The 17,427-nt window shown below is 43.9% G+C and overlaps 1 protein-coding gene across 14 annotated transcripts in view; it reads right to left on the bottom strand.

The window, feature by feature from the left end:
* Nucleotides 1-17,427, bottom strand: part of LOC118374087 (filamin-C-like) — a 109,650-nt gene that overhangs the window by 48,651 nt on the left and 43,572 nt on the right. For all 14 annotated transcript variants that reach the window (XM_052460235.1, XM_052460234.1, XM_052460232.1 and 11 more), the window contains exon 3: nt 12,354-12,451. In XM_052460235.1, coding sequence (XP_052316195.1) covers nt 12,354-12,451 — 98 coding nt within the window. The remainder of the gene's footprint in view (nt 1-12,353; nt 12,452-17,427) is intronic.

Below are 17,427 nucleotides of genomic sequence, written 5' to 3' on the forward strand. Positions count from 1 at the left end.
GGAGTGAACCAAGGGCTGTATCTGTTCTTGGTTCTGCATTTTTTGAACGGAGCATGCTTATCTAAAATGGTGAGGAAGTTACTTTTAAAGAATGACCAGGCATCCTCAACTGACGGGATGAGGTCAATGTCCTTCCAGGATACACGGGCCAGGTCGATTAGAAAGGCCTGCTCACAGAAGTGTTTTAGGGAGCGTTTGACAGTGATGAGGGGTGGTCGTTTGACTGCGGCTCCGTGGCGGATACAGGCGATGAGGCAGTGATCGCTGAGATCCTGGTTGAAGACAGCGGAGGTATATTTGGAGGGCCAGTTGGTCAGGATGACGTCTATGAGGGTGCCCTTGTTTATAGAGTTAGGGTTGTATCTGGTGGGTTCCTTGATGATTTGAGTGAGATTGAGGGCATCTAGCTTAGATTGTAGGACTGCCGGGGTGTTAAGCATATCCCAGTTTAGGTCACCTAACAGAACAAACTCTGAAGCTAGATGGGGGGCGATCAATTCACAAATGGTGTCCAGGGCGCAGCTGGGAGCTGACGGGGGTCGGTAGCAGGCGGCAACAGTGATAGACTTGTTTCTGGAGAGAGTAATTTTCAAAATTAGTAGTTCAAACTGTTTGGGTATGGACCTGGAAAGTATGACATTACTTTGCAGGCTATCTCTGCAGTAGACTGCGACTCCGCCCCCTTTGGCAGTTCTATCTTGACGGAAGATGTTATAGTTGGGTATGGAAATCTCTGAATTTTTGGTGGCCTTCCTGAGCCAGGATTCAAACACGGCAAGGACATCAGGGTTAGCAGAGTGTGCTAAAGCAGTGAGTAAAACAAACTTAGGGAGGAGGCTTCTGATGTTGACATGCATAAAACCAAGACTTTTTCGATCACAGAAGTCAACAAATGAGGGTACCTGGGGGCATGCAGGGCCTGGGTTTACCTCCACATCACCCGCGGAACAGAGAAGGAGTAGTATGAGGGTGCGGCTAAAGGCTATCAAAACTGGTCGCCTAGAGCGTTGGGGGCAGAGGATAAGAGGAGCAGGTTTCTGGGCATGGTAGAATATATTCAGGGCATAATGCGCAGACAGGGGTATGGTGGGGTGCGGGTACAGCGGAGGTAAGCCCAGGCACTGGGTGATGATGAGAGAGGTTGCATCTCTGGACATGCTGGTTGTAATGGGTGAGGTCACCGCATGTGTGGGGGTGGGACAAAGGAGGTAACAGGGGTATGCAGAGTGGATCTAGGGGCTCCATTGTGAACTAAAACAATGATAACTAACCTGAACAACAGTATACAAGGCATATTGACATTTGGGAGAGACATACAGCGAGGCATACAGTAATCACAGGTGTTGAATTGGGAAAGCTAGCTAAAAACAGTAGGCGAGGCTAATCAGCTAGCACAACAAACAGCAGGTAAAATGGCGTTGACTAGGCAACTGGGCCGACAGATAAACAAACAAGCAGATTTTAACAAGACTAATCTGAAAACAAGACTCCCTAAAATCTATCAGCATATCGATTGTGCAGCTAGGGCTGATAAAACCCTGGATCATTGTTATTCTAACTTCCGCAGCGCATATAAGGCCCTCCCCCGCCCTCCTTTTGGAAAAGCTGACCACGACTCCATTTTGTTTCTCCCTGCCTATAGACAGAAACTTAAACAGGAAGCTCCCTCGCTCAAGTCTGTTCAACGCTGGTCTGACCAATCTGACCAACACTTCAAGATTGCTTCAAACACGTGGACTGGGAAAGGTTCCACATTGCGTCATACAACAACATTGATGCATACGCTGATTCGGTGAGCGGGTTTATTAGCAAGTGCATCGGTGATATTGTACCCACAGCGTTTATTGAAACATTCCCCAACCAGAAACCGTGGATTGATGGCAGCATTCGAGCGAAACTGCTTTTAATCAGGGCAAGGTGACCGGAAACATGACCGAATACAAACATTGTGGCTATTCCCTCCGCAAGGTAATCAAATAAGCTAAGCGTCAGTATAGAGACAAAGTAGAGTTGCAATTCAACGGCTCAGACACGAGAGGTATGTGGCAGGGTCTAGAGTCAATCACGGATTACAAAAAGAAAACCAGCCCCGTCGCGGACCAGGATGTCTTGCTCCCAGACAGACTAAACAACTTCTTTGCTCGCTTTGAGGACAATACAGTGCCACTGACACGGCCCACTACCAAAACCTGCGGACTCTCCTTCACTGCAGCCGATGTGAGTAAAACATTTAAACTCATTAACCGTCGCAAGGCGGCAGGCCCAGACGGCATCCCCAGCTGCGTCCTCGGAGCATGCGCAGACCAGCTGGCTGGTGTGTTTACGGCCATATTCAATCAACCCTTATCCCAGTCTACTGTTCCCACATGCTTCAAGAGGACCACCATTGTTCCTGTTCCCAAGAAAACTAAGGCAACTGAGCTAAACGACGACCGCCCCATAGCACTCACTTCTGTCATCATGTCAAGGACCATATCACCTCCACCCTACCTGACACCCTTGACCCACTCCAATTTGCTTACCGGCCCAACAGGTCCACAGACGACGCTATCGCAACCACACTGCACACTGCCCTAACCCATCTGAAAAAGAGGAATACCTATGTGGGAATGTTGTTCATCGACAACAGCTCAGCATTTAACACCATAGTACACATAGACACTGGGTCTCGACCCCGCCCTGTGCAACTGGGTACTGGACTTTCTGACGGACCGTGAGGGGAGGTAACAACATCTCCATACCGCTGATCCTGAACACTGGGGCCCCACAAGGGTCTGTTCTCAGACCTCTCCTGTACTCCCTGTTCACCCACAACTGTGTGGCCACGCACGCCTCCAACTCAATCATCAAGTTTGCAGACGACACTACAGTGGTAGGCTTGATTACCAACAACGACGAGACGGCCTACAGAGAGGAGGTGAGGGCCCTCGGAGTGTGGTGTCAGGAAAATAACCTCACACTCAACGTCAACAAAACAAAGGAGATGATCGTGGACTTCAGGAAACAGCAGAGGGAGCACCCCCCTATCCACATCGACGGGACAGTAGTGGAGAGGGTAGTAAGTTTTAAGTTCCTCGGTGTACACATCACGGACAAACTGAATTGGTCCACCCACACAGACAGCATAGTGAAGAAGGCGCATCAGCGCCTTTTCAACCTCAGGAGGCTGAAGAAATTTGGCTTGTCACCAAGAGCACTCACAAACCTTTACAGATGCACAATCGAGTCGGGCTGTATCACCGCCTGATACCGCAAATCCTCCGCCCACAACCGTAAGGCTCTCCAGAGGGTAGTGAGGTCTGCACAACGCATCACCGGGGGAACACTACCTGCCCTCCAGGACACCTACACCACCCGATGTTACAGGAAGGCCATAAAGATCATCAAGGACAACAACCACCCAAACCACTGCCTGTTCACCCCATTATCATCCAGAAGGCGAGGTCAGTACAGGTGCATCAAAGCAGGGACCGAGAGACTGAAAAACAGCTTCTATCTCAAGGCCACCAGACAGTTAAACAGCCACCAATAACATTGAGTGGCTGCTGCCAACATACTGACTCAACTCCAGCCACTTTAATAATGTAAAAATTGATGTTATAAATGTATCACTAGGCACTTTAAACAATGCCACTTTGTATAATGTTTACATACCCTACATTACTCATCTCATTTGTATATACTGTACTCGATACCATCTACTGCATCTTGCCTATGCCGTTCTGTACCATGACTCATTCATATATTTTTATGTACATATTCTTTCATTCCTTTACACTGTGTGTATAAGGTAGTTGTTGTGGAATTCTTAGGTTACTCGTTGGATATTACTGCATTGTCAGAACTAAAAGCACAAGCATTTCGCTACACTCGCATTTTAACATCTGCTAACCATGTGTATGTGACAAATAAAATGTTATTTTATTTATTTTATTTGAAATACACAAGACACAGATTGTACTCCTTATGGACTGAAATGGGAAATATATACAAGAAAAAAAAATGTTTTCCCAAACACAGTTAGTCTAAACTCTGGAGTCCAAACACCCAGCGTGCCCTAGACCTTCTGTCTGAGGACCCACTAGGTTCACCTAGCCACATAATAATACACACAGGCACAAACAACCTGAGAGCCCAGCAGGAAAGGGTGGCCACAGCACTGAAAGGAGTGATTGAAAAAGCTTCTTCTACTTTCCGCAATGCACAAGTGGTTAACTCCACCCTGCTACCACGAAAAGACTTTAGGCCCCCTCAGATCCGACTCCTGCAGCTCTGTTGCACGCTGGGTATGTACATAGTCAATGGAAGGCTTCGGGGGGACTACTATGGTAGGTACACCTATAGCTCCTCTCTTGGCAGTAGTACTGTAGACTACTTTATCACTGACCTCAACCCAGAGTATCTGAGCGTTCAGTCAGTCCACTGACACCCCTGTCAGATCACAGCAAAATCACAGTCTACTTGAACAGATAAATACTTAATAATGAGGCATCAAAGCCAGAAGAACTGAATAATATTAAGAAATGCTATAGATGGAAGGACTGTAGTGTGGAAACCTAAAAACAATTAGGCAACAACAAATTCAATCCCTTTTAGACAACTTCCTGGACAAAATGTTCCACTGTAATAGTGAAGGGGTCACTTGGTAGTAGAAAATCTTAACATTATATTTGACCTCTCAGCTTCCCTATCAAATCTAATAATCTCAAATAGAAAACCAAAGAAAATGAACAACAATGACAAATTGTTTAATGAAGAATGCAAAAATCTAAGAAAGAAATTGAGAAACCTGTCCAACCAAAAACATAGAGACCCGGAAAACGTGAGTCTACGCCTTCACTATGGTGAATCACTAAAGCAATACAGAAATACACTATGGAAAACGAAGGAACAGCAGGTCAGAAATCAGCTCAATATAATTGAAGAATCCATAGACTCTAACCACTTCTGGGAAAATGGGAAAACAATAAATAAACAACACAAAGAATGATCTATCCAAAATGGAGATGTATGGGTAAACCACTTCTCCAATCTTTTTGGCTCTATAACAAAGAACAAACAGCAAAAACATATACATGATCAAATACAAATCTTAGAATCAACTATTAAAGACTACCAGAACCCACTGGATTCTCCAATTACCTTGAATGAACTACAGGACAAAACATGTTTTGATGGTATCCTCAAATAAATAATCAAATATACAACAAATTGCAATTGGCTATAATAAAACTCTTTAACATCATCCTTAGCTCTGACATCTTCCCCAATATTTGGATCCAAGGAATGACCACCCCATTCCACAACAATTTGACCCCAATAACTACCGTGGGATATGCGTCAACAGCAACCTTGGGAAAATCCTCTGCATTATCATTAACAGCAGACTCATACATTTCCTCAGTGAAAACAATGTACTGAGCAAATGTCAAATTGGCTTTTTACCAAATTTTCGTATGACAGACCATGTATTCATCCTGCACACCCTAATTGACAAGCAAAAAACCCAAAGCAAAGGCAGTCTTCTCATGCTTTGTTGATTTCAAAAAAGCTTTCGACTCAATTTGGCATTGATGGAAAGTGGTGTAGGGGAAAAACATCCGACACTATTTAATCCATGTACACAAACAACAAGTGTGTGGTTAAAATAGGCAAAAAACAGACACATTTCCTTCCACAGGGCCGTGGGGTGAGACAGGGATGCAGCTTAAGCCCAACCCTCTTCAACATAAATATCAACGAATTGGCGAGGGCACTAGAACAGTCTGCAGCACCCGGCCTCACCCTACTAGAATCTGAAGTCAAATGTCTGCTGTTTGCTGATGATCTGGTGCTTCTGTCACCAACACAAGGAGGGCCTACAGCAACACCTAGATCTTCTGCACAGATTCTGCCAGACCTGGGCCCTGACAGTAAATCTCAGTAAGATGAAAATAATGGTGTTCCAAAAAAGGTCTGGTCTCCAGGACCAGAAATACAAATTCTATCTCGACACCGTTGCCCTAGAGCACACAAAAAACTATACATACCTTGGCCTAAACATCAGCGCCACAGGGCTGTGAACGATCTGAGAGACAAGACAAGAATGGCATTCTATGCCATCAAAAGGAACATAAAACTCAACACACCAATTAGGATCTGGCTAAAAATACTTGAATCAGTTATGGAACCCATTGCCCTTTATGGTTGTGAGGTCTGGGGTCTGCTCACGAACCAAGAATTCACAAAATGGGACAAACACCAAATTGAGACTCTGCATGCAGAATTCTGCTAAAATATCCTCCATGTACGACGTAGAACACTAAATAATGCATGCAGAGCAGAATTAGGCCGATACCCGCAAATTAGCAATATCCAGAAAAGAGTCGTTAAATTCTACAACCACCTAATAGGAAGAGAGAGAGAGAGAGAGAGAGAGAGAGAGAGAGAGAGAGAGAGAGAGAGAGAGAGAGAGAGAGAGAGTAAAGTTCTGTAGCAGCTGTTAGGCTGTGTTTAAACAGCCCTCTGGATAATGGAATCCATAATTATACACAACCACCACATGGGGACTTACAGGTGGAAACACGCTCACGTTCACATACTCTCGCACACACATGCTAATTTACAACCTATATAGCCATAGGGTGTGTGGCTCTGAGAGGAAACAGGTTGTTCATGCTAAAGAGGTGCCACTGCTTCAGGCGTACATACCTGTACAATCATATATACATACATTCACAGACTCTTACTATAGGTATTCTACTCCCAGTGTATAATGCTGAAATCGTAATGACATTTTCAAGAGCTCTTAAACCATGCCCCATGGTCAGAAGAAGTAATGAGTTTGGCCAAATGAAGCCAGTCAAAACAACTTCAAGACTTTCCCAACCTTGTTAAACTGTCTGTCAACAAGTTCTCTGTTTTCAGACTGATAATGTTGATCTGAACCAGCTTGCATCATGCTGCACTTCCCATTGTGACACAATGACCAATTTTCTCCCTTTCTAATAGTCTCTCTTTCTCTTTAAGGTCATCCAGGTGGATCCCTCTCTCTCTCTCAATTCAATTCAATTCAAGGGGCATTGTGGGCATGGGAAACATGTGTTAACATTGCCTAAGCAAGTGAGGTAGATAATATACACAAGAGAAATTAGTAGTAAACATCACACATACAGAAGTTTCAAAAGAATGAAGACATTACAAATGTCAAATTATGTATATACCGTGTTGTAACGATGTACAAATGTTTAAAGTACACAAGGGAAAATAAATAAGTATAATTATGGGTTGTATTTACAATGGTGTTTGTTCTTCACTGGTTGACCTTTTCTTGTGGCAACAGGTCACAAATCTTGCTGCTGTGATGGCACACTGTGGAATTTCACCTAGTAGATATGGGAGTTTATCAAAATCGGGTTTGTTTTCGAATTCTTTGTGGATCTGAGTAATCTGAGGGAAATATGCGTCTCTAATATGGTCATACATTGGGCAGGAGGTTAGGAAATGCAGCTCAGTTTCCACCTCATTTTGTGGGCAGTGTGCACCTAGCCTGTCTTCTCTGGGGAGCCAGGTCTGCCTACAGCTGCCTTTCTCAATTGCAAGGCTATGCTCACAGAGTCTGTACATAGTCAAAGCTTTCTTTAAGTTTGGGTCAGTCACAGTGGTCAGGTATTCTGCCACTGTGGACTCTCTGTTTAGAGCCAAATAGCATTCTAGTTTGCTCTGTTTTTTTGTTAATTCTTTCCAATGTGTCAAGTAATTATTTTTTTGTTTTCTCATGATTTGGTTGGGTCTAATTGTGTTGCTGTCCTGGGGCTCTGTGGGGTCTGTTTGTGAACAGAGCCCCAGGACCAGCTTGCTTTGGGGACTCTTCTCCAGGTTCATCACTCTGTAGGTGGTGGCTTTGTTATGGAAGGTTTGGGAATCGCTTCCTATTAGGTGGTTGTAGAATTTAACGTCTCTTTTCTGGATTTTGATCATTAGTGGGTATCGGCCTAATTCTGCTCTGCATGCATTATTTGGTGTTCTACATTGTACACGGAGGATATTTTTTCAGAATTCTGCATGCAGAGTCTCAATTTGGTGTTTGTCCCATTTTGTGAAATCTTGGATGGTGAGCAGACCCCAGACCTCACAACCATAAAGGGCAATGGGTTCTATGACTGATTCAAGTATTTTTAGCCAGATCCTAATTGGTAAGTCGAATTTGATGTTCCTTTTGAATGCATAGAAGACCCTTCCTGCCTTGTCTCTCAGATCGTTCACAGCTTTGTGGAAGTTACCTGTGGCGCTGATGTTTAGGCCAAGGTATGTATAGTTTTTTGTGTGGATCAACGGTGGGCAACGGGCAACGGTGTCGAGATGGAATTTGTATTTGTGGTCCTGGCGATTGGACCTTTTTTGGAACACCATTATTTTAGTCTTACTGAGATTTACTGTCAGGGCCCAGGTCTGGCAGAATCTGTGCAGAAGATCTAGGTGTTGCTGTAGGCCCTCCTTGGTTGGTGACAAAAGCACCAGATCATCAGCAAACAGCAGACATTTGACTTCAGATTCTAATAGGGTGAGGCCGGGTGCTGCAGACTGTTCTAGTGCCCTCGTCAATTCGTTGATATTTATGTTGAAGAGGGTGGGGCTTAAGCTGCATCCCTGTCTCACCCCACGGCCCTGTGGGAAGAAACGTGTGTGTTTTTTGCCTATTTTAACCGCACACTTGTTGTTTGTGTACATGGATTAAATAATGTCTTATGTTTTCGTCCCAACACCACTTTCCATCAATTTGTATGGCAGACCCTCATGCCAAATTGAGTCAAAGGCTTTTTTTAAATAAACAAAGCATGAGAAGACTTTGCCTTTGTTTTGGTTTGTTTGGTTGTCAATTAGGGTGTGCAGGGTGAATACATGGTCTGTTGTACGGTAATTTGGTAAAAAGCCCATTTGACATTTGCTCAGTACATTGTTTTCACTGAGGAAATGTACGAGTCTGCTGTTAATGATAATGCAGAGGATTTTCCCAAGGTTGCTGTTGACGCATATCTCTCTCTCTCTCTCTGAGGGGTGTCAGAAGGTATTCTAGCTATATTTAACCCTTGGCTGTAGGGCCAGGGGGTGAGCCTGAAAATAGACCAGCCATTATTTAGCATGGCCACTCACTAGGTTAACCACTATGCTATTCTCTGTGTGTTCCTCGACTGATACAGGATCAGTGGTGTCTTGGGAATCCCAATGTTTAAGGTTAGACAGGGGTAACAAGAGCTGACCCTGGTGCAGATGTTCAAGATGTAAACACATCCCACGACCTTGTCACTCCCACCATGTGACCCGTGCTCAAAGCATGCTGAGATTTCACCCATACAGTGATGGTTTGGACCCTCCCATATAAGCTCAAATACAACATACACATACACAAACAAGTGCACACACACACACACACATACACACACACACACACACACATACACACACACACACACTCCCTCCTCTATACACATGCATTAACTTCTTATGGCTGCAGGGGCAGTATTGAGTAGCTTGGATGAAAAGGTGCCCATTGTAAACGGCCAGCTCCTCAGTCTCAGTTGCTAATATATGCATATTATTATTAGTATTTGGATAGAAAACACTCTAAAGTTTCTAAAACTATCAAAATATTGTCTGTGAGTATAACAGAACTGATATTGCAGGCGAAACCCTGAGGCAAATCAAACCAGGAAGTGGCTTCTATTTTGAAAACTCCATGTTCCATAGCCTCCCTTTGCTCCATTTAAAGGGATATCAACCAGATTCCTTTTCCTATCGCTTCCTCAAGGTGTCAACAGTCTTCAGACTGTAACGGATCTCGTCCTCCTCTTCTGAGGAGGAGTAGCGAGAAGGATCGGAGGACCAATGCGCAGCGTGGTAAGTGTCCATAATGTTTAATCAAACACAACAGAACACTGAAACAAAACAATAAATGTGAATAAACGAAACAGTCCCGTGTGGTAACAAACACTGACACGGAAGACAAACACCCACAACTCAAAAGTGAAACCAGGCTACCTAAGTATGAGTCTCAATCAGGGACAACGATTGACAGCTGCCTCTGATTGAGAACCATACTAGGCGGAACACAGAAATCCCAAATTATAGGAAAACAAACATAGACAACCCACCCAACTCACGCCCTGACCATACTAAAACAAAGACATAACAAAGGAACTAAATCAAATCAAATTAAATCCAATTTTATTTGTCACATACACATGGTTAGCAGATGTTAGTGCGAGTGTAGCGAAATGCTTGTGCTTCTAGTTCCGACAATGCAGTAATAACCAACAAGTAATCTAGCTAACAATTCCAAAACTACTACCTTATAGACACAAGTGTAAGGGGATAAAGAATATGTACATAAAGATATATGAATGAGTGATGGTACAGAGCGGCATAGGCAAGATACAGTAGATGGTATTGAGTGCAGTATATACATATGAGATGAGTATGTAAACAAAGTGGCATAGTTAAAGTGGCTAGTGATACATGTATTACATAAAGAGGCAGTAGATGATATAGAGTACAGTATATACGTATACATATGAGATGAATAATGTAGGGAACATTATATTAGGTAGCATTGTTTAAAGTGGCTAGTGATATATTTTACCCATCAATTCCCATTATTAAAGTGGCTGGAGTTGAGTCAGTGTGTTGGCAGCAGCCACTCAATGTTAGTGGTGAAAAGGTCAGAATGTGACACAGACATAGTTTCAGGCTTTGATTTTGAAAAATGAGCCAGAAAGATAACATCGCGTCAAGTGGTCGCATGAGTTTTGCTCACGCAACAGAGTTTGGACAGCCATTGCTTTTCCCTCTCCTACTGATAAAGACATTTGCGGTTGATATATTATCGATTATATATTTTAAAAACAACCTGAGGATTGATTATAAAAAATGTTTGACATGTTTCTGTGAACATTACGGAAACTATTTGGAATTTGTCTGCGTTGTCGTGACCGCCCTTTCCTGTGGATTTCTGAACATCACGTGCCAAACAAACCAAGGTATTTTGGATATAAAAATAATCTTTATGGAACAAAAGGAACATTTATTGTGTAACTGGGAGTCCCGTGAGTGAAAACATCCGAAGATCATTAAAGGTAAACGATTAATTTGATTGCTTTTCCGATTTTCGTGATCAAGCTACTTGATGCTAAGTGTACATAATGTTTTGTCGAGCGATCGATAAACTTACACAAACGCTTGGATTGCTTTCGCTGTAAAGTATATTTTCAAAATCTGACATGACAGGTGGATTAACAAAAGGTTAAGCTGTGTTTTCCTATATTGCACTTGTGATTTCATGAATATAAATATTTTTAGTAATATTCATAGAATGTGGCACTATGCAATTCAGCGGTTGTTGATGACAATAATCCCGTTAACGGGGTTGCAGCCATAACAAGTTTAAGAACAGCCTGAAAAATAGCAAGGCCCGTCATTGTCTCACCAATCCTTCTAATCCCTAATATTTATGTCGCCATATATTTGCTTTCTCTCCCCTCGGCTCATTTCTCTGTGAATAGTTGCAAGTTCCCTTGGTCTGCATTAAAATGATTGACTAAGGAGCAGAAGGTTGTTTCAGCTATTGGTAACTAATGTTTGGGCCAATTAATACGCTGAAGAAAGTGATTATTGACACGATAAACCACAGGTTGACCCTAGACGAGTGGACAAAACCACTAAGCGTGCACACACACACACACACACACACACACACACACACACACACACACACACACACACACACACACACACACACACACACACACACACACACACACACACACACAGGGAATATAGAGTTTCTGTTCATGTTTTCTATCTTGGAATCTAGAAGTGCTATAGACTAGTGTGTGACTGGGGAAACAGTTTGTGGTTTCATATGAACACGCTCCAGTGGTCCTGGTTGTGGCATTGGCTAACCCACACTCGCCTCTTCAGAATCCAGCCTAACCTGATGCCAACCTGGCCTCTCCTCTCTCCAAGACCCAGACCAGTACAGCAGCATGCCAATGTACCTACAACCACATACTGAAGTAATTCGCCAAACACAATCCCACATACACTTATCCACATTGGCCTATGTGGCTGTGGACTGTCACCTGGGACACACCCACCAACTCCAACTCACTCACTCAAAGAACAGATTGATCATACAGGCTTATGACAAGTCTTACAGTGCATTTATAAATACGTCATAATACATTTTACCCATCTTTAAGTATGTGGATATGAGTTTAACGAGACGAGTTGAACAAGTACGAATGAGTTCAGGTTTTGTGAACTAAACCAGGTGAGACCAGGAGTGATGGTGAGTGTAGGTGGTGTGGTGATGTTACCTGGGGCACTCCGAGCCAGTCGTCAGCCTGCTGCATGGCCTCCCTGGCATTCTCCACAGGCTGGCTAGGATCCCACGTCTCCCAGTCAGGACACAGGCCTACATGACAGGGAGGGAGGGAGAGGGGAGAGAGGGAGCATTTAGTCATGGGACCACAGTACACAGAGAATCAACATAGGTCCATCCACTACGATTCGCTATAATCATGACAACAACTGCCAAACCATGTTTACCCGCAATACTTTGCCTCTACAGTAGAGACAAGGAAGAGTGAGCTGGTAAATTCTTAGAGAGCGGTGAGTTACTTTTTTCCTGATTTCCGACTGTGGGTCACTTTGAACAAAGCTGACACACACACACACACACACACACGCACACACACAATTCAGTTAATAGGATTAACAGGGAGTGGCGTGAAGATGAGAGATGTAGGAAGCCTCAGACGACACACAAACACTACACAGTTCTCACTACACATGTCATCACTACACAGTTCTCTATCCACCAACCTGGTCTCAGCATTTTGTATTATTCTGTACGTAAATCCGAGACACTAGATTTAGTATATGTTACGTTTCATATCAAACATATACGTTTCGTATGTATTAATTTGTGGATGTCCATCATCCATTTCGTATGATATGTTACGAATAACAATTCCTATGATATGTTACGAATAACAATTCCTACGATATGTTACAAATTTGCAAAACGTACAACATGTTACAAATTTCCAAAACAAACAACATGTGGCTAATGCTAACAATCGCTAGCTGGCTAACATTAGCAAGTTTAGGGGTTAGGATTAAGGTTAGGGTTAAGGGAAGGGTTAGCTAAAAGGGTTAAGTGTTAGGGGAAGGGTTAGCCAACATGCTAAATAGTTGCAAAGTAGCTAAAAAGAAGTAAGAAGTAAGAAGCTGAAAAGTTGCTAAAATGCTAAAGTTGTCCGTGATGAGATTTGAACACGCAACCTTTGTGTTGCTAGAAATTCGCATCGTATGCCCACCCATCCACCAAAACCAAGCACCCTCCTTTTATTTTTTGTCTTAAGTAACCTTCTGTCTTATATAACCGTACCAAACGTAACATACAGCATAATACTCATTTGAGTGTCCCGGATTTGCATGTACTATGTTATGTCTAGTCTCGTCTATGAGTCCAGGCTGTATCCACAGACTGTGGAACTGGAGAGCGGGAGCACTACTCAATGTGACAGAGTGGTTTGGTGTTTTTTACTGCTGTTTCTCCCACCTCACTAAATGGCAATACATTTTCCACAAGTCTCATTAGCTGTCATGGCTGTCTCTATTGCAATTCCATCCAGAATGTTCTCAGCTCAGGGTGACTTCCTTGCGCAAACCCCACTACTGCCAGGAGCGGTATGAAAACAGAGGCGTGAGGCAAAAGGATACTAAACAAATACATGGCAGAGAGTGAGTGTGTGAGGGGGCTCTCGGGGGAATTTGAAAAACGAACAGGAGAGGAACATAAACCCCTAAAGCATTCTCCCACACTGCTAAAAAGCTGTACCTGACCCTCATATTTGTTTGTGTTCCATAAACACACACACACACCAGCATACACTCAATGCACACGCACAAACAGTGATTCTCAAGATGGGTCATTATGTTTAATGAGCCCTCTACAGCTGGCCAGTAGTATAAACTAGTACCTTTTCAACCAACTCATACCTGTTTAATGTGCCTCTGTTAGGCTGAGGTGTGATTTACTGGCCCTGGTGGGTCTGTGACCAGGTAGTGTGAGGGTAGGTGAGGGCCATTCAGAGGGGGTGGATAGAGGGGTGTGTTGGGTAAAAATCTGATGAGTAACATTTCACTCTGAGGAGAGGGGAACAACCTCAGGATAGGATGCTGTGGAATCGTGTGTGTGTGTGTGTGTGTGTGTGTGTGTGTGTGTGTGTGTGTGTGTGTGTGTGTGTGTGTGTGTGTGTGTGTGTGTGTGTGTGTGTGTGTGTGTGTGTGTGTGTGTGTGTGTGTGTGTGTGTGTGTGTGTGTGTGTGTGTGTGTGTGTGTGTGTGTGTGTGTGTGTGTGTGTGTGTGTGTGTGTGTGTGTGTGTGTCCAAACCCTCTCTGTTCGCTGTTGCTTAGTCCTGGTTTATTGTTGTATTCTAATCACAAGGCATGGACTCAGGCCACGAGCAAACCTTTCCTTAATTTACTTCTACGGACAATACGCTTTACTTTCACTGTTTTACTGTCCACCCTTACTTCTAACAAGAGGCTTCTAACGAGAGGCCTCTGCCCTGTTCCTTTTGTTCCTTAACAACATACATGAGCACACACACACACACACACACACACACACACACACACACACACACACACACACACACACACACACACACACACACACACACACACACACACACACACACACACACACAATAATGTGTTCGGCAGGAAATGCGGTGCGCTACATGTGTTTTCACTTATTGCGTTCCTCGCTGCTGTGTTCTCTACTCTGACACTCACCATGCTGTTACAACAGCCAGAAACTCACTGCAGCCTGCAGCACACCCATGTCCAGCGCCTTGCGGGGAAGGGGTTTGGCTGAACCAGGGGAACTCGAGGTGTCAGGACCAATTAGTTACGCAATAGAGGATAGCAGGCCTGAGAGCAGTTTGAGTTTCACCCAAAACAGTTATTATATTTGACATTTACATTTTAGTAATTTAGCAGACGGTCTTATCCAGAGTGACTTACAGTTGGTGCATTCATTCATAGCTAGGTAGGACAAGCACATATCACAATCGCAGTAAGTACATTTATCCTCATTAAAGAAGTTATCAGCAAAGTCAATGCTAGTAGCAAAATAAACGTGCAATATTGTTTTTATGCTCCACTGTATGTTTCACATTTCTTGCTTAATGGGTGAACGTTCCTGAATGTTCCATTTTGTGCTGACGAGAAGAGGGCCGCCTCTAGCGTTTTGGGCACCCTAAGTGAGATTTGGTTTTGCCAGGGATGGAGAAAAAAAATTGCATTTTCAAAGCTAATTCCCTGTTTGCCATGAATTGTGAGTGGCTAACAAAATCAATTGGGGCCCCATGGAGGTAAGGCCCCTGAGTACGGGCCAAGTTGCAGCTCGTAGTCTGCATATAGGCAGAGGTGGTACTGCGAGAGAATGTGAGAGAATTGCACTTTGCCCTTATGCTACGTGTACTGTGAGAGTATAGCTTGTCCTGGATCTATCAGTGTAAATGTTTCAGTGAGAGCAGAGAGAAACAGAGCCCTGTATGGTCAAAGCCTAGAATATAACCTGTTACTTAGTCCTGCACAGTGTCAGAGACAAAGCTCTGTGTAGCAGCAGTGTAAACACTGCTAATACAGACACCTAGACAATAAACACACACTTACTCTGAAAAACCGAAATGTGCACACACACGAACACACACACACTCACGATTAGGCACGTACACCATAAATTCACATGTAAAGTACAAACGCACCCACACAACCGCTCTGTGACCCCGCTGCTCTGGGTAAGTGAATTAGACAGGTTCAGTATGTGGGAGAATGGAGTCGTTGTTTGTTTATTGTTCACCCACCTTAGCCCCCCTCCAACACACTTCTCAACTTCCTGCCTGAGCAAACACTCTTTGTCAGGCACACAAACACACATAAACACACACTCAGAAGCATGCAAACACATGAAAACAAATAAAGCACACACATCCACACAATGGCTCTCTCTCACATGCACACGCACACTCACACACCTACAAAAGACAAAACACCTATACACACATACAGACATTTCAGTAAACAAAAAGACAGTGCGCCTCAGTTCTTGGCTTCATTTCTCTGGAGTAACTAACTCTGTGAACCTATTAATGCCATTCCACTCATCTGGTCTCACACCATTTGTACAAACACAGGATTAGTGGCTCTGTTGAACAAGATGTGTCTACTGACCCAAGGTCAGTCTGAGTTTGCCTTGGAACCATGTCTTAGAAAGCCCTACTGCCTGCCAGGAGCCTAGTCCAAGTTAGTAGAGGCCTCCACCGAGAGAGCCAAGCCTAGAGTTATGAAACCTTCCCCAGCGGGGATCACTCTATCTAGGGCAGATGTCGGGCAAGTCCACCTGGCTAGGCCCTGACGATCTGATCTCTAATTACCGGCTATGCACTTGCACTATCTCTCTGTGGTTTGGTGATTCGAAATGTCTGTGTTTTTTGGTTACCCCCCCCTACACTCCTCTTCCTCATCCTCCTCCTCTCCCTTTCCCTCATTCTTCTCTCATTAGAGAGTTTTCTAATGACGAAACGGCTGGTTCTGATTAAGAGTTAGGGGTGGTAGGGGAGAGCATACGGAAGACACACATCTCATTCTGGTTCAGCTCGGACTCCCCTTCTCTGATGTGGTGCAGTTCAGGAATATTGCGTACTGAATGCAGCTTGTATGCTTTTTGGCCTCATCCATTCATACTTAGCACCCACATCCCCACCTTGAATAAGGATCTCTTCATTGATGTCGTGCTCTATGGTAGCCCCTGCACCATAACCTCTACCCCCACCCCACAGAACATGCCATGCATACACGCACCAAAAATAAACATTCTCATTGTCATCAAATCAAAGTCTATTTGTCACGTGTGCTCAAATACAACCGGGGTAAACCTTACAGTGAAATGCTTACTTACGGGCAATAACAAACACTGGGATATTTACCGTTTTTTACAATCACAATTATTCACGGTGTTGTACGTTAAGAGATCCCCCTTCTGCCCACCACGGTTTTAAACAGCTGTTAGTTGAGCATTTGTGGCCTTTCTGTTATCTGGAATGAGTCTGGACATTCTCCTCTGACCTCTCTCATTAACAAGGTATTTTTGCACACAGTACTGCCGCTCACTGAATGTGTTTTGTTTATCGCACCATTCTCTGTAAACTCTAGAGACTGTAGTGCATAAAAATCCCAGGAAGGCAGCTGTTTCTGAGATGCTGAATCACCATGTGTGGCATCAACAATCATACCAGGGTACCCAGTCCAGAGCGTCCGGCTACAGTACCCAGTCCAGAGCGTCCGGCTACAGTACCCAGTCCAGAGCGTCCG

Source organism: Oncorhynchus keta, chromosome 13 (genome assembly GCF_023373465.1).
Source record: "Oncorhynchus keta strain PuntledgeMale-10-30-2019 chromosome 13, Oket_V2, whole genome shotgun sequence".
Lineage (NCBI taxonomy): Eukaryota > Metazoa > Chordata > Actinopteri > Salmoniformes > Salmonidae > Oncorhynchus > Oncorhynchus keta.